The 23,813-nt window shown below is 44.0% G+C and overlaps 2 protein-coding genes across 2 annotated transcripts in view; one reads left to right on the forward strand and one right to left on the reverse strand.

The window, feature by feature from the left end:
- Positions 1-12,991, reverse strand: part of ARIH2 (ariadne RBR E3 ubiquitin protein ligase 2) — a 32,727-nt gene extending 19,736 nt beyond the window's left edge. The window contains exons 1-2 of the mRNA XM_088528243.1: positions 12,881-12,991; positions 8,416-8,759 (exon numbers count right to left, since the gene is read on the reverse strand). Coding sequence (XP_088384369.1) covers positions 8,416-8,664 — 249 coding nt within the window. The 5' untranslated portion in view covers positions 8,665-8,759; positions 12,881-12,991. The remainder of the gene's footprint in view (positions 1-8,415; positions 8,760-12,880) is intronic.
- A 402-nt stretch (positions 12,992-13,393) lies between these two features.
- On the forward strand, positions 13,394-23,652 carry SLC25A20 (solute carrier family 25 member 20). Its single transcript, XM_088528244.1, has 9 exons — positions 13,394-13,574; positions 14,108-14,200; positions 16,119-16,246; positions 18,184-18,274; positions 19,199-19,316; positions 20,400-20,472; positions 21,064-21,173; positions 22,507-22,631; positions 23,178-23,652. The coding sequence occupies exons 1-9, from the start codon at positions 13,470-13,472 to the stop codon at positions 23,238-23,240; spliced, it is 906 nt and encodes a 301-aa protein (XP_088384370.1). The 5' UTR covers positions 13,394-13,469; the 3' UTR covers positions 23,241-23,652.
- Positions 23,653-23,813: the final 161 nt, after the last annotated feature.

The raw sequence follows: 23,813 nt of genomic DNA on the forward strand, positions 1-23,813 counted from the left end.
AAGAAGCTCTGTAGGCACCTTCCTGGGTTTGGACACCCCCAAGACAACTATGTGTCAGCTTGCTTCGCTAGATAAGCTATGCTGTTTGAAGAGCTGCAGTTTCATCTCTCTGCAGCAGAAATCTTTTCAACTGTGCCACTTGACAGTTGCTCATTCAGACAAAAATGTTTCCTAAAAGCTAAGAAAACGCTGTCTTTTGTAGAGTTTACATTCTACAGAAACTGTTCGTGAATATTGATGAAGCATGCATATCTCATGAGTTCCTCGTCTGACTTTTCTTTAAGGGATGGCCTATTTTTTTTGCCTGCTTGGTCTGTTCTCAGACTCTCTCTTGCAGAAAACTCGCACAAGGAATTTTAACAGAATTCTGGAGACATCTTTAAAAACAACAACAACAAAAAAACCCCAAAAAAACAACAACAAAGATTCCAAAGATTTGGAAAAGCACCCTAGAAAGGTGCAGTCCAACCCACAAGTTCACAACATGGTTCTGAAAGTGAATCAATTCAGAATGCACTGGATGTGTTACGATTGGTTTGGAGCTGGTATCTCATCATGACCTGCTAAGTCAGGGTTCCACTGAAACACGTGGCTGAGGTGAACACAAAGCTGGCGTAAAGAAACAACTCCTGTATCTTGGGTTTCCCATAACCAACAGTTTTTATACAAATAGAGTTAAACTTGCGAAGCACTTGTTTTCATTGTGGAATACGATTGTTGGTACTCCTAAAAGGAAAGTAGTTATGAACATATTAATTTGTGCCTTGAATCAAAATTTCTGAAAACATATCCATCAATTCTTTAGAACAATAAAGAAAATAAACACAGAGCACGTGTCTTAAATTGCAGCTGTTGGTGAGCAACAACGGATAAAATAGAACAGAATGATTCGAGTCCACAGCAGAGAACAGTAAAACAGCAGAAAGAAAGCCTGCTTTGGAAAGAATAATTGAAGGAAAAAAAGAAAGAAAAAAAAGTATCTTCAGACACATATTACTTAAATATACTGAGATAAACAAATTATTTTCACACCTGGAAATACTACTGTTTTACACTGATTTCTCATGTTTAAAGTAGACCTGACTCCCTGCAGGCCCCGCTGGAAAAGCTTTATCTGACTGCCCTGTTTTTATTGGAGGATTTCTCAGAACACTGCAGAAATACTAGGAATTAAACAAAGAGAAACACACATGAGCAAACAGAAAGGGTTTTTTGGACCATATTTTCTTCTTTACTTTGATTCATCACTCTTTCTAAGCAAATTTCCAACATGCAGCCCTGGCACTTGTTCTTTAAAAAAATACAGAGGAAGAAGCCCTCCATCTTTAGATTTTAACTTGCAGTATTGTTGAGAACTGGTTTGACATTTCAGTCCCTCTCCTGATTATAGATGCAGGCTGCACTGGTGAAAGAAATGCGATTTAAATTCTCTAGCTGGAGACTCAATACCATGGAATAGTCTTGACAAACAGCAACCAATTCTCCATCACAGGCTTTTAATCTGCACCGTGCACTCACCCACTGGCATGCTGAAACCCCATGTCAGCCCACAAGATTAGAAATATATTTACGAGGCAGAGCACAGTTTGGGACTGATAAATATTGCCACTGTTACTATGCAAGGTCCACAGAGCCGTCTGCGTACAGCCTGGTTTGCCACATATTGAGGAAAGGGGATTTCAGGTTAAATCCTAACCCCTTCTCTGCACTTACACATAGCCTTAATCCATCTGCTCCCCTACACAGAACAGTGCCAATTTCAGCTGCCAGCAAACAGGATCAGTGGGACTCGGCTAGGAGATCTCAACATACGTACTTCTCAAGCTGTGATGCTATTCCTCCGGAGCAGGATCAGAAATTTAAAAAAAAAAAAAAAAAAAAAAAAAAAAAAAAAAAAAAAGAGTTTTACGCAAGATGGCATGCCAGAAGGCACTATTATGAAATAACGATGAGATTTCTTTGAAAGATTTGGATCTAAAAAATGCAGCAAGAAAGCTGTAAGACTGCACACAGACATAAGGTTGACACGAGCCTCCCTGCTCACTGCACTCACCACAGTTGTTCGTCCCCAGGCAGTGCAGTGCCTAAGAGCACCAGTGCCCTGTGCACACACCGCCAACATCCCCACCAGGGACCGAGTCCAATCCCTCCTCTGCTCAAGCGCTTTCCCAGCAAATGTACAGGACTTGGGCCATTCTTTCTGGACTCACAAAAGATGCAGAGGATGGGCAGCAGCAGAGAGGAGCTGTCCTACACCAACATGGACAGGATCAGTGGTAGACAAATTCTGCCAGCTCAGTGCTGTGCCTGCAAACTGCCAGGCAGACAACTCAAAGTGGAAGGCACTGGTGCTCACATGCAGTTGCAGAAGCCTGCAACAGTGTCCTGGGCTCAGGGCAATGCCCCAGTTAACTGCACAGTCCCCCCCAAACACCACTCTGACATTCCCAGCTGCCAAGGGCATTTTTCTTCTGTTATTTACAAAAAAAAAAAAAAAAAAAAAAAAAAAAAAAAAAAAAAAGAGGAGGAGGAATGGCTGCCCTGTAGAATAGTGTTGCCTGGTACACACATTAGCTCACTTCTGCTATCCATGCCTGGTAGTCACGGCACAGAGTTTGGCAACGCACTCCGACTGCCTCGTGCCGCTTCTGTGATCATGTTGTCCAGCTGTAAATCTGCAATGTGAAACAGTTCCTGAAAGATTGTTTAGGCATTTTTAATGACTTGTGTCTTGCCTCTGCCTCCCACCAAGATCAGACTCATCAACAGCTGTGAACACATTTTTTGCTCGCTGCAGAGTTACACTGGCTGTAAGACACATTTAATGTGTGAATCACAAAGAAGCATGTGGGCTTTAATCACCCTCCACATTTGTGGCTCATTCTTCCAATCAAGCTGAGAATTTCAGCAGTCCTGGGCAACAAGGAACAAACCAATTTCTCTCCTCAAATGACTTCACGAAGTTGTCACAGTTGCAAGGTCTGGGCTCTCAAGACAGATTTTACCTCGCTGACCAGAAGTTTAAGAAAACTTCGCAGTGCCTTTAAAGCTTTTAGAGGGTCAAATTAACTCACACTGAAGACTGTTATGGACAAACCCCATATCTTCTTAATGCTTAACGTATTATTAAAACACAGACTCTGTATCTGGCACATAACAACATACCTTTTGTATAACACAAATTACAGAATCTTTTTGGTCAACTAAAAAACAAGGAAAAAGGACAGAAAAACATGTAACTTGTGAGGATTCCGTTACAAACTATAACGTCCTATATAAGGTCCTATATAACACTGGCTTGTTATTAAAGCACAGAACATAGTACAGACAAACTTAAGTGTCCTGACTAACAAAGTTCACAAGTATTTTAAATACAGTGTGTTGTCATTGCCAATGACCATCATTTGGGTTTTGGAGAGATGCTTTTATGTCAGGGTCTACCATTTTAAAATCATAGGAAATACTTAAATATCTATCACTTTCAGTTAATCTGTTATTGCTTCAAGTTCCTATGGACGTACTAACTTTGAACATATATTTTCCAAACTCTGTTCTTGTGCATGTACTTTTTAATATCCTGATGGGAGGCTCCTATATAAGGTATTTATGTACATAAAGCATTTATGTTACGATTTCCTTTTTACATTAAGTCTCATGAAGTCCTTATGGCATCAGAAGGAGACTATGCATTTTTTGTCAGATAAGCACCACGCATTACATATTTCACAGCCGTTTGCACAATGATACAAGGGACATACATTAATCTTTTGACATGTGGCTTCTTACAGGCATTTTGCAATCACACTGAACAGGAACTCTACAAGTGCCAGCCCTTGGGGTAGAGCTGCTCCTGCTGGCTGCCAATCTCCATGCACATGACTCCGGGTCTGCTAAAGATGGTATTTGCAAAGGACTGCTGCCAGCATTCACCAAGTAGCTCTACGAGCTAACTGTTCTGCGTCAGCGCAATTTGAGTGTGTGGAATACTTTCACAGGGTTGTGTTTTGATGAGCAAATACATCTGGTTGCATTAGGAGATATAAACATCAATGAGGTGGGCAAGAACATACAGAATAAGCTTTTTTTTTTTTTTCTCTGAAAGATCAGTAGTGATAAAATGGATTGGATTCAGTATTGTGTCTGTACTATGACAGTAAGTATGCCTTTTGCACCTACCAGAGCTTTGAGCTTTACAGGAAATATTTTTTTTTTCTTAAAAAACAAACAAAAACACAAGTTGTTGTAAGGGAAACAGGATTTTTGCTGCCCGGTGAATACCAGCAGGTTACTGTATTCAATTTATTACTGTGAGTAAGTTCTCCATTTTAGCGAAGACTACATCAGTATCAAAAGCCTGTAAACATGCAAAACTATTTTTCTCTAGTATCTTATGATGAAATGACTGACAATCAGTTTCAAAAGAAAGTCACAGTTACATAAATTGAAACCAAAGTTGTCTTATCTAGTGGCTTAGAATACTAACATAAAGAATTGCTTAAAAACTAGGAAGATCTTATCACTGAAGCACAGTTTGCTGGCAAGTAACTGCCAGCTATTTGGAACATTACAGATATTCCAGACATGTACAGGAGACCCTCAGCAGAGCCAGGAAGTGTCATTTACAATGGAAAACAATGTGACATCACCACACACTTAACTGCTTGTCCGTGACAGGGTCAGCTATGTACAACCACTGAGCATTGTACTGTTTGCATGCACCGGTATCGCTACTCCTGGACTCAACATTCTTCAATGACAATTTGATACAGCTAACTGGAAAACAAGCTTTTTTGTCTTTTGGTCTAAGAATCTCCACTTTGAATGAGTTACTTGAATTTTTTTCTGCTGTATTTCAGCAGAGATGCCCTGTCCTTACTGAAGTCCAAAAATTAACTGAGTCCTCCATGAACAGCCCTCCTGGCTCAACAGGACTCCTTTTTCCCAGGGAGCTAGGACCTACTCACAGGTTTTGCTAAAATCAAATTAACAAGAATCTTTTAAAGAACAATTTACGAAAACTCTCAAGTTTCAGTATGGTGAATTCTGTTCCTAGCCAACTACATGCTGTTGCTGAAGGCAAGTCACACTGCATAGCTGACTATCTATTGCTACCTTGTTTGTACTTCTTATTTTATCCAGAATCCCCTATTTGATAAAAAGCAAGTCAGAGAAACTCAAGGTCAATGCTTCCCATGACAAAAGGAGATGCATCAGCTCTATTTATTTCGTTGCTAATTCTATCAGTATCAGTTTGTAAATAAATTTTATTTTTAAGCAGACTCTGGTCTAGAAATTCTATAGCTGAGAGATTCATATGCACTATCAGACTACAGCAGTTGAAAATGACTGAAGGTTTTAACACAACAAGGGCTTAATTCAACTTACATGCTGGGTTTCATGTTTTTAATCATAAAACCTAAGATTTTAACCCATTTTGTCACTATCTGGAACAGATAAATGAGTGTTTTGTGGCACAGACTATCCTGTTGTATTCAAACTTCTAAACACATGTAGGATGCGCACACCTGACCTGAAGTTAGCCAGCCCACATGGAGGTCTGCTCCATGATCTGATCAACTGCACCAGGAGGGAAACCAAGGTCATCTGCAACTCACAAGGAATGAGAAAGGGTAGCCAAGAGGGTTTCCAAGGAATGTAATCCTTTACCAGGACGCTTTAAAGGAAGCAGGCATTCAATAGAGTCTGCCCAAAAGAGCCAAGTAACACAGTTAGAACTTATCTTGAAGGTTAATGAATGGAGCAAATGAAATGCTATTTATTTAGATTACTATTAACAACTGTATAGCCTGTATGCATGAAGATACAAGGCTCTGAATAACAACCGCTGAACTTAAAAGACAAACTATATGTCACGTGGAAAACCATAGTCAAGACCCCATCAATTTAACTTTCAGAAAATGAATCACCTAATGACAATACACCAATGGCAGAGAATTCAAAAACTACTTTGAGTTCATTCACTGCATTTTTCTTTTCTTTAGAGAATTGCATTAGTTTACTCATTTCTCCAGATAATGAATTGTTCAGCTTTCGTGTCATGGATTGCCTTTGGCATTGAACCTCTTGCAAACGGTCCTTAGTTTTACTTTAGCCTTTCCCTGGCAGAGGCAACCACGCTGTATTAAATAAGATCTAATGTTGAAAAGCACCACACAAGTACTAGGCACCACCAAGATTAACCCGGAAAGGAAAAGGACAAGGCATCAGCAAAGCTGACAAGGGTGCTCACAAAATGCATGGACAACATTATGAAAGGTAGGCTTCAAAAGAAAAAAAAAGAAAAAAAGAAAAAAAAAAAGCTTATAGTCAAAGGAAGTTAGAAGAAAAGAATGTTAACAAAGTTCTTACAAAAACCAGCCCCTGTTTATGCATATCCATTAAGTCAATGGAAAATAATGATAACAAATAGTTCAACATGTTCTATCCAATTTCCTTCTTCTCATACTCTTGTTAATGTGATCCGAATTCTTTCCACTCCAGGTTGTCTCAGAAAACTAACAACAACAAAAAAATCCCAGCTTTCCTGGGAGTGATGGAGAGAAAAGGGAAGAACAAAGCAGAGTTGCTAAAATACTGTAAGAAAAGATGCCAGGAAACAAAAAGCACATGCCTCATATACACATTTCCAACTGAAGAAACATACCATCACTGCTAGCAAACTTCAGGATAGCACTTTAAGAGCTACAGAAATAATGGGAGCCTGACAACACCACAGTTTTCTGAGTTTCTAAACAGATCATTTTTTAGCTTCTCATGCACAAGCCAAAAAGTGTATGGACTTCATATTTAAAGCAATTAAGCAGGCACACTCTTGATATCAAAGGAATCTAAAGCCTTCTACCTCTTCCCCCACAACAGTCACATTGGGACTAGATTTGATCTAACAGGTTAGTTTTAATGATCATAACTATGATCTTTGCAGTTCTAACATCAGAGAGAGACTTGTTGGAAAACCATGATTAACTCTGGATGCCCCCTCTTTAAAGACTCAGTAAAATACTGCTTTTGTTGATTTAATGGAAATGAACAACACGTCAACAATTTTTCAAGGGTGTCCCATTCAGACCCTCACAGTAAGGAGCAGAAATACCTTTCTGAATCTACTTAATCACTACGAACTAAGAGCAACTGGCAGTTTGATCTAAATTGCTGACCAATTATTCCTATTTGTTCCTTCTTTTGCCTTTCTTTCAATGTATACAGAACAGCAGGCATTCAGCACTTGAATCACACATTTCAGAAAAATTCACAGTTGAGTCTGACAGTCAAGAAAGAGTAAAACATTCTGTTTTCTGAGGTGGTAGTTCCTGGAAATAAGCACAATAAACAACAAAATCAGCTACAGATGGACCGAGAAGTATGAGTGTCCTTTATAGCCTATTCTTTGTGGGCTTTACACTTTAGACTTTGTTTTTATTTGTTATATTTTTATTGTTTAGGACTCTATGGTGTACAGATATGGACCATCAAGAGATTCCTATCATTTTTTAAATTAGGCTGGCTCCAGATCAAATTAATAGGGTTCAAAGGCCTTTTTACCTACTGTGGTCACCTGTCTTGCTTTCAGGGATTGTTCCACAGAACAAACATCAGGAGACCTGTCAGAAGGCAGACACACTAGTAATTTCACAGTGCCAATATCCAGCAGCTTAGAAGCTTGGCTTTCCTCTCACCCATGTCAAGACCAAAGCACACTGGACAGGGCAGAAGGAAGCTGCTCTGATCACTAGTTTGCACTTCAGTCATCAGTTGCACAAGGAGAATGAAAATTTCACAAAAGTCTTATTTGAGTATAATAGTTTGGAGATGACTAAGTGGGAATCTTCTGAGAGGAATTAGTCACTGGAAGAGGCAAGCTCACTGCACTTTATTTGCTCATTACTGCAACAATAGGGTTAACATCTTGCATGACAGCTGATCTGCTTTTCTGAAAGTCTGATTTTTCTCTCAGAACCAACAAGCTAAGATATTGATGTTAGAATTACACTTTGAGCATGTCACCTATCTGTCAGTCACTTATCTGTCAGCCACCTTCTCAAATTCATGTGCACCAGTTTGCATCATTTATGATTTGGTTCATTTCTCTTGTATATACCTTCTTTACATTTGCTAATATAAAGAGTTAAAACTTAGGTGCTCTGATTATGATGCTCAACTCTGAAAAAAAAATCATACGAATCAACATTTTGCAAGGAAGATTTTCAGGTCCCAGAATCAGCACACAACATCTGTAAACCTTTGAATTGGTTTTGTATCACAGATCTTTAATAATGTTCCTCCAACCCCCATCACAGCAATGTGGACACAGCATTTTTTCAGATTCTGCTCAGCATTTGCCTTTTCAATCACACAGCCTTATTTCACACCTGTGTTAACAAGGGAACCTCTCCTCACCTTTAACGTGGCAGCCAAGCTGGCCATGTGTTCATTCAGAGTGCTCTCCGACTCCTTGTAAGTCAGGCAGGTGAACTGATATTCCTCTGGATCAAAGGCATCTGCTCCCTGCTGCTCCACGTCGTTAGCTACCCCAACATAATAATCCTCAATATCCCCAGGATCCTCATCCTCTTCCTCCTCCTCGCAATTAGGGTCATAATCCTCTTCATTGCTGTCAGAGCCCTGGCTGTTCATGTCCACGGACATCTTAATGCCCTGTCAGCTGCAGGCCAGGAAAGCAACTGTAGCTTCCGTTTTCTCCAAACTTTATCGGTCTTTTGATTTCATCTGAGCTCTGTTTCCTAAGGGGGGGAAAAACATTTTTTTTTGTTGCCTAAGAAATCATAAGAAAGGCCATGCCAGCATCATGCACATGATCTAATAGCCAGGAATGGACGGGTTCCATGGCACAGTCAGAGAGGATTCTGCCATGCAGAGGCCTGGTTTGCACCTGCAAAGCCAGTGCTGCTCTTACATGCAGGTGTAAAACCTCAGAAATCAGCTTATTCCATTACTCTATCCCCCCAGCAAGGCCCCAAGATTTTTGTCATTTGGAGAATCTCCTCACAAGCTCTACTACACAGCTTTTCCAAGGTACATCTTCACTCATGATATACCAGTTCTTTTATCAAAAGCACCGTCTTCATTTCATCAAAATAAATAAGCTAAAAATTATCTAAGCTCACCAGGAGCCAGAAAGGCAACCTGTGATACCCTGTACAACCACACGCTGCTTCAGAACCATACAAATCCCACCTGGGACCTTGGAAAACAAGAGGAGCAAACACATCTTTTTCTTACCCTCAGTTTAACAGCCCAGTACCATCTCAAAGGAACAGCAAAATCGGTTCATCCCTTAACGAGGCCCTGCTGGATGTGATGTGGCTTGTGCATTATGTTTGAGGGAGAAAAACAAATAAATTCTCACTTTGTTACCTCCTCAATGTACACCTGTTACCTTTTGAATGTACAAATTTATGCTCAAAAGTGGACAGTTTCTGTTTAGAAGAAATGAGAACAGTCAAGCTTCTTTTTTTTTTTAAACCCCCCTCATAATAGAAAATTCATCTATTTGACTTTACTTAACTGAACTACACACCTGCTCATGTAATTATACAAATTAGATTCTTTTAAGAGGTTCAGCTGACACTGCATATCAATCCGAAATTATTGTCATCTTGTACTCGGTCACAAATCGCTCTTTGAACAAATAATTTTGTTTCAAGAGAGATTAACTAGAAAAGAGTTAAAATATCACACTGCAAATAGGTTTTACATATAAAATATATATGCAAAAAGAAAGCTGCATTTCACACAAGCAGCACATATTGGGTTTGTTGCATATATGTGGCTTTCTGCTTACCGTTGACACTAGCACTAACATTTTAGCCTATGTGCCCAATGTTAAAATTTCTAGCTGCTGGAGAAACCATAATTTGACTTTAAGAAAAATAATGAAAAATTATTGTTGAGATTTCCAGGGCTCTGAGCTTGGTTTTCTGGTTGTAATAAACAGATCAGACGTCATGGGTCAATCAGGAAGAGATCCAATACATAATTATCTGAGGGGCTGCACTAGCTTCAGCAGATATAAGCTCCCTCCCGTGAAAAAGGATGAAGGTTAGAAGTTAATTATATTATTCCTTGAATTCCGGTCTCCATTCCTTTCATGTGACTCGATTTCTTTTATAGTAAGGCTTCCTGCAGAACTTTGCAGGATGGGAGCTCCTACCCTCCACTTTGGAAGACAGAAATGAAATCCTAGTGAGCTACTTTCCCATCTGTGACACAAGATGAGTTACAGTAGCAATGCCAGTCACGCAGGTGATGCCATCAAGCTACCAAGGGAAATAACCTTTTCCCCCAGATTAAGCAGCTATCAGGTCCAAGTAACCTGCTCCTATTGCTGAGGAATCACTCGCACAACTGCTGCTAAACAGGAGTCTTCCTCTATCACAGACAAGCTCATTCACAGACAGAAGAAAATGCAAGCTTTCCACAAACGGAGACACTCAAATAAAGAATCAGGGGAAGTGGCAAACATGCTCCTACAAATACGTATTTTGAAAAGATAGTGGTTGTGATCTGAAAGGTTGATGTACGCTGCTGTCTGTTTCCACTCAGAGTTCTGCAAATGAAGATGTCTGTTCTGTACTTTAGCACCATTAGCGAGCTCTGATTTAACAGACACAAGGCAATCCTATTCTCTCCTTCCCTCTAGTCTCCCTAATCAATCAGTTTGCATTTAATCTGTATCAGTGCTGACTTCTTGTGCAGAAGTAGTAATATTATATGCGTTCAAAGGAATAACTTATTTGAGAATTTGGAATCAGTCTAGATATTCCTACAAGAGAAATCAGTAACCTCATGTGCGACAGCTTTGTTTGGCCAGCTGCAGAGCATCACAAAACAAAACAGGTATCACCAGTTAGGAAAGTTCCCAAACTCATCCCACACTATGGAGATAGGAAAAAGCATGTTTAATGGATGATCCATTTACTACCTCAACACATAGCCAGAGCCATCAAAGCGGTGAGATGTTCTCAAATGTCTAAGCAGAATAAGGGGCTTCCATAATATCTGTATAACTAGTCACGTACCAGTCGCTGCAGAGAGAGGCACAAGACAGAAGGGCTCTTGGAACTTCTTTTCAGCCATTTTTCTGGGCAACTAGAACCTATTTATAGAGGAATTGTTTCCATGGGCAAATCAATAAATCAAGGAGAAAACTGTCTGCAGACTGGACATCCTTTGTGACTCTTTGCACATCACTTTGGGAAAGAAGTCACTTTCAGCCTAACTTAATGCCAGACAGACATGAGTGAATAGGAGAGAGAGATTAAGGCATAAGCTTGCTGCCAAAACAAAGCAAGATAGAAGGACAACAAGACAAAATTCAGCTATTTTTCAGCCTAAGGCCCTCAATCTTGAGCTCTCTGAGTACACATTAACAAAGGATACACATAAACCTTGGTATCACTAACTTCTAAGACAATAAAGATGATAACATACAAGAGGGTCAAAAGAACAGGAAATATTTAGATAAAAATAAATTACCATAACCTCAAAGATCAGATTTAAGTTTAGTTCGTTCTATCACGTTTAGTTGGTTCTCCTACCTAGGGAGTAAGGAGGTCCTACTTTACCACCATGATCCGAAATACACCCTCATCCTCACTAACACAATCTAATCCCCTTTCTTTCTCTCCACATCCACATAACTTCTTAACAAGCTCTACTGAAATAAATGCCTTCAAGTATGCGACCACCAGCCTCTTCCCGATCTCACTGCTCTTCGATAACAGGAAGTTACACCATTCCACGCTGTATTTTGTCTCACCATATCATCCTTTTCTGACTTCTTATCCTCTAGATCTACTTCTCTGGGTCTTCTCAGATAGGTGTTTTGGAGGTGTTTCTACTTTTTCGGTGGATTATCTCACAGCCACCTGAGGTGGCTTTGTCCCCTCCTATCTCTCTACTGATGATGCTGAAATTGAGAGCGAGTAGCTCAAGTCTGATTCCCAAGTCACTTATCCACGCAACCTTTAAACAGACCAACACTCTCTTTCCTCTGAAACCCTTTACAATCCCAGCTCCAAACTTCCTAGCATTGTTAATCGCATCTTTGTCTATGTCACTCAAGCCTGTAATCCAGGGATCATCTTCAACTGTGGCTTCGTGCACACACCGTGCACACTTTGCCATTTCTTTCTCCACTGAGTTTTCAGACAATTCTTTCATGCCCAGAGAAAGCTGGGCACATCAGCTCCCACCTTCTTCTCCATATGTGACTCTGCGGGGACCTCCTTGCAACCATATCCCACAGCCCCTGCAAGTTTGCCAGCTCTCTGCCCACTCTCCAGTACTTTGGCTAGCACAACTCCCTTACTCTTCCCTACTTGTCTAAACTGTTTCATTCCTGCCCCTTCTAAGCTATGGCTATGGCCCAACCCGTTGTTCCCCCCGTACCTACTGGAGCCCTCCTTCCCTGGCAGCTGCTTGGAGTGCCCACCCTTGGTCGGAAGAGGAAGACACGCGAAGGAGGAAGATACCGCGCCCCGTTAAACCACCTCGCACCCGTTTCCTTTGTAGCGCGCTCAGGACGCGGTCACGTCCTGGTGCCCGCAGGGGAACCCAGCGGGAGAGGAAAGGGAGAAGCCGGGAGGAAAGAACAGAGCCGGGGCGGGGGGCGAGCAGCGACACGAGCCGGAGCGGCGGCCGGAGGCCCCGCTGAGGCGCGCGGTGCACACGGAGCGCGGGCTCCCCCGTGGGCAGCGGGCGCCGCTGCGGCCCGGGGCGGCCCCGCACCCGGACTCCGGCCGCCCCCCGTCGCGGGGACGCGGGCCCGGCCACCGGCAGCGCCCCCGGTTGCCGCGGCGCGGGGCAGGCGGCCCCGCCGGGTCCCCCCGCCCGCACTTACCGGCGCCGCGCGGCGCGGCCGGGGCGGCGGAGGCGGGAGCGGCGCCCCGGGCTCCTCCTGCTGGGCCGCCACTGCCTGCACGCCGGAAGCGCTGGCCTCCGCGCGGCGTCACTTCCGCCGGGCGGCGCCGCGGCCGCCCCGCCGCGCTCGGAGCGCACCACGGGCGCGGGCCGCGGGGGGAGGCGGATCCATGGGACTGGCGGAGGGAGCGGCCGCCCCGCCGGGGCGGGGCGTGTTTGTGTGCGCGTGCGGCGGCGCGGAACGAACCACCGCGGCCGGGGGGGAGAGGGTGTCGGAGTGAACCACCGCGGGGCGGCGGGGGGACGCACCCGCGCGGGCTGCCTCCCGCCGGGGAACCGAGGATGCCGGCGCTGGGGCCAAGCCGCCGCCCCGGCCCTTCCGCGGCGCCGCCGCCGCGGGGCTCGAGAGCAGCTGACCGGAGCCGCCGCTCTCCCGGCGTGCCGCGCGGCCTCACTGGGGTAAAGGTCGCGGCGCGGAGGGGGCGGTGCTTGCTCGGCGGGGACGCAGCGCCCCGGTTCCAGTCCCCGTCCCGGTTGCAGCCCCGGTGCCGCTCTCCGCTGCTGCGGTCATGGCGAAACAACCGCAGCCCATCAGCCCCGTGAAGAACTTCTTTGCCGGCGGCTTCGGGGGCGTCTGCCTGGTGTTCGTGGGGCATCCGCTGGACACCATCAAGGTGAGGGGGCGGCCTAGCAGCCCGGCGCCCGCCACACCGGGACGGGGCCGCCGCCGGGGGGAAGAGGGAGGGGAGTCGGTGGGGAACTACAACTCCCGGCATGCTTAGCGCGCGTGGGCGGGAAGAACTACACCTCCCGGCATGCCTGGTGGCCGCGGCGCCCACAACACATTGAATTTCCCGGCGTGCCTCGCGGTGGGGGGGGTGGACTACACTTCCCGGCGTGCCCCGGGAGGGCGGGCGGGCGCCCCCTGCGGGCGTGCGGCTCTCCGCCGCCGTGAGGCCCGGGCTCGGGGCGGCGGTGACGGGAACGGTACCGAGTCAATAGCGATAAATCCCCCAAGCGACGGCACTGCCGTCGTCCCCGCCTTTACAAACCATTAAGTGCACTAAAGCGCAAGTCTCGTCTCTCCTGCCAACGGCCAAAGCGCCTTTGCCCACATGAATCCCGCTCACGCAGCCGCGGTGCCCCGGGTCCGAGCTCACTCCGGGGTGTTTAACAAATCGGTGCTTCCCCCGCTCTCCTCCGCCAGGTCCGGCTGCAGACGCAGCCCAAGCCGCAGCCCGGGCAGGCGCCGCTCTATTCCGGGACCTTGGACTGCTTCAGAAAGACGCTGCTCAGAGAGGTACCGTGCAGCGCGCGGCGCTGGCAGCCGTCCCGCGTCACCGCCACGCGCAGGAGGCCCCTCGGGCACCGCAGCGTTCTTGGCTTATCAGTTGAAATGATTCCGATCAAAATTTCCTCTCGGGTTACAAAACTCAAAGGGAGACCTGTTTTGAGCAGTACTTACCATCTCCTTCTTCCAAACGTGGCTCTTTTTTGCTCTGTGAAACACTCATGGTTCAAAATATTGTGATATTAATATCTGAAGCCAAAGGCTGGGGTTGACATTGGCAGTTGTTTGCCAGCTTTGTTGTTGTAGGTGGAGGGATCTCGTTGTCTTTGGCATTTGAAGCCCTCTCTGGAAGCCCTAAAATAGGCAATGACTTTTCTTAATAAAAGCAGTACTTTTAATTTCTTCTGTAATATATTATTATACCATCTGTGAGAAGGTGGATGAGTAAGTGGAGGTTTCAATTCCTAGTGTTTTCTTCCTCTTTTATTTTCTTTCCTTTTTAAAATTATTTTCTTAAGGGTCAGAGGGAGCATTACAGAAACTTTGTTTGATCTTCTTCACCAGGTGGACATTGGCTTCCACTCTGTCACTCCTGAATCAGTCCAGATCACGTGAATGAACTATAGTCTATTTTTGTTTTTAGAAAGGCATGCGGCCTTGCTTTAAAGACTTTAAGTGACATAGAATCCACCTTGCTGCTTGGTAAGTTTTTCCAGTGGCTGTTTAACATTTGGAAACAATGGGTTGAAGCCCAACCGTTTATTTACTAATACGAAGTTTAGTTCCTTACCAGTGGATCCAGTTGAGTCACTTTTTCCTGAGTGAAAGAACTGTCTCAGATCAGCAATCCATTCTTGTGAGAGGACTCATAGGTTATTACCTAACCAGAGTAAATCTCGTTTCCCTGGTCTCTCCCACAAAGCTCTGGAAAGCTTTAGTCGCTCCTTCTGAATCCCGTGCTGTTGTTTAACACCCCTCCTGAAGCACAGACGTCAGAAGGGAACTGTAATAATAGTCTTCTGATGTGCAGTTCAAACGTAGCGCTGCCTCGCCTCTCCTACTCAATACTCATCTGTTTCTATAAGGAAAAACCTTAAACCTCTCTGCTACGGCCTTTTACTTCCTACTGCTCGTGGGAAGATTGAGCTGGCGGTCTGATCTTTGTCAAACAGATAGGATTTCATTACCCAGTCAGTGGCGCTTTGAACTTTCAGGCGTATATTGGGACATGCTGATTTGGGAGGGTGGAGAAGGGGCAGAAAATATTTAATTTGTGCATCCAGCCTTTATCTAGGAGGATAATTCATAACTCTCCTTTTAATTAAATGAACATCCTCAGTTGAAAGGCAAGATAAATAAATGCTACTGCTGGGGTCTGTATCAGAGTTTGTCTGATCCAGTCTGATGATGTCTTTTTTTTTTCTTTTTCTTTAATCTGAAGGGCAACATCAGGGTTGTAAAGTTGTGTTGTGGAAGAGTTTTGGCTTAGGGAAGGAAAGCAGAAATAATCTGCTCCTGAACTCATCCCAAACTGAGTGTGTTTGGGAAGTAGGGGAGTTGGAAATTGGTCTCCCTGGCATTGTCCTTATCTAAAGAATGAATCCAATCCAGCATTGTCAGGCTTAATGTTGGGATTTTACAGCAACGGTGCATTTGATGACTTCTTTGTAAAGCACATGTACATTTTGTTTGTATTTGAGAGAAGACTTTGAACGTAATCTAACAGGACTATTGTTCAGGTGGCTTTTAACTTCCTTATATCAGGGGTGTAAGCATCATTGCAAGTGAATAATAGACCCCATCATTCCCCTAATTAATTGGGCCGACTGGTTCTGACTCTGTTTTAAAGTTTTACTTCTTGGTAAGTTGAGATGTGTGCAAAGCGTTATGCAAACCCAAGTAATTCTTGTGATAACATTTCTTGCAGGGAGTCCGAGGCTTGTATAAAGGAATGGCAGCTCCTATTGTTGGAGTGACACCCATGTTTGCCGTGTGCTTCTTTGGTTTTGGCTTGGGAAAAAAACTCCAGCAGCGAAAACCTGACGACATTTTGACGTGAGTTTCTGTGTAATTGAGACACTTGGGAAAGGCACCCTGAGACTACAGCGTGCTGTGTTGTCGCACATTGAGTTGTGGTGTAAATTTGTCTCTTCTGCTAGGCTATAAATATAGCTCTACAAAATAAAACATGGGTGTGTTTTAATGCTCCTGGAAGCGTAGGACTGATAGCACAGGCTAAAAACAGACAGCATGTGGGCAAGTGCTATGCAATTCCCTTTCTACGCAGGAAGGAGCCATTAAAAATTCCATTTTAGATGAATACAGTATGAGTTATATAATGATTGCTCGAGAACTGTTTCACGATTAGCAGAAACTATGGAAGAATTAAATCTATGGTTGAGGAGTCTTGACAAAATTCACTCACAGTTCCTGCTTTCCTTTCAATCTGTTATTCTTATGGTTTCTGTATATTAAAATATAATAACAGCCATAGAAATATTTCACAGTTAATGTCTGAAAAGCAGTGTTTATGAGCAGCCCAGCTCTGTGGCACCTCTAACCTGGAAAAGAGATGATTGTGTGGGATGAAGCTTTTCTCAGTGTCTTTCAACCCAAAGGATGGCTAGTTTTCCTGTGAGAAGCTAATTGAAATTAGTGTTTCTCTTCAGGTTAGCTTATGCATAAGAGATCCCCCCACCCACCTCCCTGGAGCACTCCCTTTCTTTGCAGAAGGACTCCCAGGCGCTCCAGCTCTGTTTACTCTCCTCTGCTTTACCAGCATAACTGACTCCTCATGTGCACGAGGCTGAAGGGTTAGACCGGAGGGGACTGGAGAATACAAGGAAGCAAATGGGATGTGGGCTCGTTGCCAGCATCCTAATTGCAGCAAGGCTTTGTGTTCTGCACACATCTGAGCAAAGTGGAGCTTTAAGGACAACATTGAGGGGGGCATCACGGTGTTGTGTTTATGGAGAGCCCTCCCAAGCAGAGCAGTGGGAGAGAAGTACAAAGAGCAGCACATAAATGGTAGAGCTGTCATCGTGTCCCAAACAGGAAAGAGTAAGTTGCACCTTATCCTATTTGTAGAAGATGGAAAGGAAGGAAATGTAAGGGAAATTTAAGAGTAAAAACATGTATGAGAGTAGGAAAACCTGAACTACATTTCTTAGGCACATGGAGAGAAGTGGAAGTTGTGGAATTTAGTTAATTGAGAAACTATATATTGTTTTTTACTAGATAGGTTAGCAGTAGATTGGATATAAGCACACACAAAAAATAGTCAGCCTGCTTAAGAGATTTCTGCTGTAGAGGTTTTGCAGGCTGGGAGAACAGACTTGGCAATGTGGGAGGCCTTAAAGAAAAAGAAAGACTAAGTTTGGAGAGATGCAGCCTTTGTGTTATCAGGAAAAAACGCTAAGAGTAAATAGAAGGTCAACACGGAGACTAGACACATGGACAGAGTCACAGGGCCTGACGGGGGTCATTAGAAGAGACCAGGACCCAAGTGGGGAACTCCAGGAGAGACACTGAGTGTGACAAGTCTGTCCTCACTTGTAAGGGAATACGGGTGACAGACTCGAACAGGGTTTACAGGAATGTGGCTCTTGGTGGCACAAGCAGGACTAAGCGTGAAGCTGCGGTCACTGAGAAGAGAGGGGGAGACTGGAGGAGGAAGAGATGTTCAAAATAAAAATCCACAGGGAATGCAGTAGCAAATAATGCAAGTAGAAGGAATATTAACAAATAGAATAAATGTGAAGAGCTGAGTTACGGTTGCTGTGGGAACAGGACTTTGAATCCTAAAATTCTTAAATGTTTAGCTCTAATTGTGCATTAAATTAGGCACTTTTGAACTATCACAGGCAGCGGATGCATGCCTAATTTCCCTGCCAGCCTTGTGTGTAGCAGCACAGTCTGACAATTTGATGATCTTTCTGCCCTGAACTGCCTGTGTACTGTGTTGCAGTAGGGTCTCTTGCGTTTCCTCACAGGTATCCACAGCTGTTTGCTGCTGGCATGTTGTCGGGAGTGTTTACAACAGCCATCATGGCCCCGGGAGAGAGGATCAAGTGCCTTTTACAGGTAAGACATTGGCTGGTGCTGTGGGGATTTAATTTTAGAGATCTTGTCTTCCCATACCAGGAACTTCATTGGTTAGTGAGTTTACTCTGCTCTGTTTTTTGACAGGACTGAGACAACTGTCATTTAATGCAACTGTGTCATGAAGAAGCATTAAACAAACTCACCATGACAGTATAACTACATACAGCCCTCTCTGCTCTAGTCTCTTTACAGAGCACAAGCATTATGCTATGTGGCATTATATGAGGCATCATATCAGGCCATTTTAAAATATGGAAAAATCCAGGTTTTCAGAATGAAATTTACTCTAAAGACATCCAGACTCACTAGGTCATGGGACTCTCTCTGTGGTAAAGATTTTTTCCTCCATTTTCCCATGTTCCCAATACCTAACTGAGGGGTGTATCTCAAAATAAATGGAATAGTGTTTTTAGTGTTTACGCTACACTACCTTCAGGGTTTTTAAGACACTGTTATGAAACATAAACACGAACAAATGAAAATATTGTCTTTGGCAGAGGTGGGAAGGTTTGGTTGTATCACACCAGCTTGCAGCGGGTTAGTATGGAAATGGGTGTTTACACATTAGCTCTGTCAGACATGACATTATGAAAGTTGTTTGAATTTTTACCAAATTATTTGAAGGCCGGGTTTGACAGCGTATGTGTAAAACTACCTAAGTGACTTCAGTTGTTTCAAACTTACACTAGGAAAAATAAAGGGAGAATCTAGCCCTTGTGGACCAGAAAACGTATCCTCAGCTTGAGTGGCAGAGAACTGTCTGAGCAAATGCTGCAAAGGTTTCATCTGCAGGGGTGCCTGTGGAACAAATACGTGCTCTTTCCTCTGGCAAGGTGCACGTGGCTTTCTAATGATTAGGGGAATGATTGTTCACCAGCCAGAAATGGTCACTTTAATCCTCAGATCCAGGCAGCTTCAGGTGAAACTAAATACAGTGGCCCCCTGGACTGTGCGAAACAGCTGTACCGCGAGGCTGGCGTGCGAGGCGTGTACAAGGGGACAGTGCTCACCCTCATGAGAGGTAACTGGTGGAAATGTTCTGATGCTTCTTCTGCATGGGGGACTTTAAAACAAGACTGACGTGGTGTTGTAAACCTTGCTGGCTGTTTAGCCTATTAGAAATGCTTTGTCAGCCTTTTTTTCCCTTTTATTTTGCAGTCTGCAGAGCTACTCCAATGCCTCAAAGGAACTGAAAAATAAATATGACATTCTTAGGGAGTGGGGAAGACATTAGATGACAAGGATTCAGAGGGATATAGGAACTAATTAAAATCCAAGTATGCAAGAGGAATCAGAGACTTCAGGCTACAGAACTGGGCTCTTGTTTCCCTCTGGGAAAAGGGCTGTGATATTGCTGTATAATGAGGATTGCTTTAAAAGGCACAACAGCAGCAGTGATGCTTTCTACCCACTTGAGTTTGGCTTATTTGGGAGTGGGATGGCATGTCCCCCCTCTTACAACAACAACCAAATAATTGTGCCAGACACTAAAGATTTACATGTGTTGGTTCTTTCTGCTCTGAACAATGTTAGTTTTTTTCCTTGTATTGGGGCAGTGTTTTCAGAGTAGAAGCTGAAATTTCTGTATTTTGAGATTTCAGTTTATGAATTTGTTCTATCCTCTGCTTTTCAGCTAGCAATTTAACTCACACTGACAGTGTTTCTAGCCAGAGGCTGGTTGTTCAGTTCGGGCATGAGATAAGAATGGACTGTGTGAGTATGTTAAAGCAATGACAACCCCAAAACATCTCTATCAGAACAAACAACATGAAAAACCTACACCTCCCAAACTGCTCTGATCTGCCACACGCCCTCTAAGGAAGCTCAGCCCTGCCTCATAGTTAGCTTAATGGCTGGCAGCCAGCCCTACAGCCTGCTCAGGAGGGCTGCTAATAGAAGTGCTCAAAAATAGGTATTTTCCCAGTTTTTGCCTTTTACACCTGCTCTCCACAGGAAAGGTGAGGCCCCTCTGTGCAGAGCAGCAGCAGCGCATTGTAGGGAAGGCTCCAAAGAGAAATGTGGATGTGTTTAGTGCTGAGCTGGAGCAGGGCCGCTTCGCTCCAGGCTTTCCCACTCCTCACAGCCTGTGTTGTTTGCCCACTAGACGTTCCAGCCAGTGGAATGTACTTCATGACGTACGAATGGCTGAAGAACATTCTGACCCCCGAGGGAAAGAGGTTAGTGAAATCCCCAAATCGGCCTTCTCTAGGCTTCCTCAGACACTGCTGATTAATCTCCCCAGTCAAGAAGCAGTTTTGAACAGTAGCATGAAAATAACCCCCCAAAATGAGAAAATTGCTGTCACCGGTTTGTCCTGAGAGTTGAGTTCTATTGGTCCGGGGTTAGCTGACAATTAAAATAGTATTTTGAGTTTCTCACAAATTCTAATCTTGGATCTGGTTGGCACAAGTAAGAAGTGCTTGGAGTAGGTCTCTCTGCTCTTTCACCCCTGTGTGTGCAAAGAGCTGTTTTCTTTTTTTGTTTTGCTTTTTTGTTTTGTTTTTTATTTATTTCCACAGCATCCTTGTGTGTTGCTGCTGAGTGAAAGAGTTTGAACCTTTAGGGAGGAGTAGACACTTTGCCCAGAGGTCCCTCATCTTGGAATTGTTGCTCAGATACCGCTCTGCTTGTGCAGAATTTTGTTGCGTTCTCTCTGTCCGCCACCCTGCCTCTTTGGTTGTCATTTGAGTCAACACATAAAAGCTTTTACTTTTTCTTTTTTTTCCCTCCACTTCTCATCTCATCCCTCCCGCTCCAACCCATCGCAGTGTGAGTGACCTCAGCGTGCCTAGGATCCTCTTTGCCGGCGGCCTGGCTGGGATCTTCAACTGGGCCGTTGCCATTCCCCCCGACGTGCTGAAATCCCGCTTCCAGACAGGTGAGCCGGGCGGCACGCGGCGCTCCCGGGCACGCCGGAGCACCCATGGGAGCTGCCCCCAGGCATCTTCCTGGCTGAGAGGTAGCGCAGCTTGAGCGCCACTTGAAACAAGCACATGAAAAATCCAAGCGTGTTTCTAGCTTTTCAGTTGGTTTCCTAGTTATTCTTTGGCAAGTTGGCTGCGCTTCTCCAGGGATCTTGCCTGTTTTACTACAAATGTAACTTAATCACTTTGCCATTTCACTCCAGGCATGGTAAATTCCCATGTGTGCTGTGTGAAGTTAAGAGCAGCTGTGTGGGCCTGCTCAGAGTGTTGCCTTCTGACCAACACGTCTGCTCTTGAATATCTGTGGCTGTAGCGAGTCCCAGGCCTTGAGCTTCAGCAAGATTTGACAGGTTTTTCCTCAGTTTCCTGACAGTCTTACTCAATTACTAGTTTTGTTAAGGCTCCACAGTAATCCCCGCTTGAGGACTCTGCTCTCCACTAGACATTATGATTGTTTGTTTTTATGTGTGGCTTTTTTACATAGTTATGATTCATAATACATATATACATATCTAGTGCAGGAAGAAATTCCTTTTCCCTGTATAATGAATGCTCTGGTAGTTTGACATCATAGCTAGGGTTCAGTGGGAAATACATTGGCCTTGCGTTTTTGTTCCACTAAGCCAAGCTACAGCGGTGCTTTAGAGAAGATGCGACTTAATGGCAGTTTTATTTAACTGGTTAATTTGTGGAGTACTTTTAGAGGGCTGGCAGAGGCTGTTCTTTCCAGAGGAGGGTTAGGAGATGGAAGAATTTGGTCATCAAATAAAATATTTTAAAAAAAGAAACACTTCAGCAAATCTGTACAGCATCAGCCTGTGCTTTCCCTCGAAGTTTCTTGCTGCTCTTGGCTGGGGCATGTGACAGGATCATTTTCTGCTCTTTTGTAAACCAGCTTTACCAATTATTATGCTTGGCCTTCCTATCTCCTCATTGCAGCTCTTGGGAGAGCTGTCATCAGCCACGAAAGAAACAGCTCAGATATCCAGCCCTGGAACAAGTTGTCCCCTCTCCCTTCCTCTCCAGGAGATGACACGGTTATGTAACTTCTCTGCGGTGACTTCTCTGCTCCTGTTTATGGGAACTTCAGTAAAGTGGCTTTTTGTTGGCTTTTGACTGAAATAGATAATTATCCCAGGTAGATATTTTCACAATATAGCTTCAGTGATGCCTGGATTCTGGTGTGCCAGTTTGAACATGTTGAAAATCTTGGGCTGTTACACACGTCCCTTCCTAGGATGTGTGACAGTCACACATACTGATCTAATGTGTTTTGATCCCTCACAGCTCCTGCCGGAAAATACCCAAATGGCTTCAGAGATGTGTTGAGAGAACTTATCCGAGAGGAAGGTGTTGCATCTCTCTATAAGGGTTTCACAGCTGTAATGATCAGGGCATTTCCCGCTAACGCGGTAAGTAGTAAATTACGTTTCCAGATGGGTTTCAGGGACCTGGCCACTTAGAGTGACTGTTTGCAGCTACAGAGGAGAGGACTTGCTGCTTGCTCCTGTACCATTTCAGTGAGAATCGCTGCACTGCCAATGCCTTTTGGTTGTTGGTGTTCAGGTTCTGAAACGTATCTTAATCAAGGAACAGCATCAATGAAACCTCCATTCTGAGCTTCACATGGAAGTCTGGCTTCATATGGAAGAAGCTGTTGACTCACTCTGATAGTATTTCATGTCTGATTACGTATCCACTAGTAGAAGACAGAAGTGTGTAGATGTTTGGACTAGCTTTCCTTTCAGTAAATTATGAACCTAAGGGATTAGAAGTTCTGTCTTTGTATGGAAGAATATAGCAGTAATCTTACCTCTGCTCCAATCCTTTTTTTTATTATTATTTATTTTTTTAATTTGCTTTCTCCTTCCACATCAACATACTGCTGCATTTCAAAAATGTTGTTTGGAATAGACCTTCACAGTCCGTGCTTGTTTTGTGTGTTCTCTCTTTTCCAGGCCTGTTTCCTTGGTTTCGAAGTTGCTATGAAGTTTCTTAATTGGATTGCACCAGGTCTATGAAGATGAGGAAGTCTTTGGATATTAGAGATGAGAGGGAAGCGAGCACGAATATGCCTCCGAGGAATAAAAGAATGATCACTTGAAGTTCCAGGAATGATTACTTATCTAATACCCTTTTGCCTTCTTCATGTTCTTTAGGTGGTGCAATGTGCCATTCAGAAATAGAAGCCATAACTCTGAAATAGAGTTGGTCAGGAGTTAGAGGTGGTGCACCTGATTTCTGAGCCAAAGTACCACAGCAGTAATGCTGCAAATACATAGCTATCACTATTACACACTGCCTTAAGTACTTCCTCATGGAAGAAGGAGAGAATTCTTACTCTTTTAATTCTTTATTTACTGAAGAATCATATAGCAATTAATGCTGAAAAACTTGCATTAAAAGAATTAGTCAGTGTTTACTTAATTCTCAGGGCACAAGCTAACAGTTGCATGTATCTACACACAGTATCAAATAGCATCTCAACTCTCGTAGCTGCTTAGTTGACTGTGGTTTTAATCTTATGTGCATGTAATGCAACAGATATGGAACTAAGCGGGTGAGGCCAGAATAATGTTTTAGTGCACTGAGAG

This window comes from Tinamus guttatus, unplaced genomic scaffold (genome assembly GCF_059628265.1).
Source record: "Tinamus guttatus ecotype Peru unplaced genomic scaffold, ASM5962826v1 Tinamus_guttatus_pri_ptg000307l, whole genome shotgun sequence".
In the NCBI taxonomy this organism is placed as follows: domain Eukaryota; kingdom Metazoa; phylum Chordata; class Aves; order Tinamiformes; family Tinamidae; genus Tinamus; species Tinamus guttatus.

Excerpts from the sequence above, each read along its gene's own strand:
- SLC25A20 (XM_088528244.1), top strand. The coding sequence starts at position 13,470 with ATGGCGAAACAACCGCAGCCCATCAGCCCCGTGAAGAACTTCTTTGCC. Across the intron at positions 14,201-16,118 it reads GAAAGACGCTGCTCAGAGAG|GGAGTCCGAGGCTTGTATAA; the intron begins GTACCGTGCAGC and ends CATTTCTTGCAG. Across the intron at positions 16,247-18,183 it reads AAACCTGACGACATTTTGAC|GTATCCACAGCTGTTTGCTG; the intron begins GTGAGTTTCTGT and ends GTTTCCTCACAG.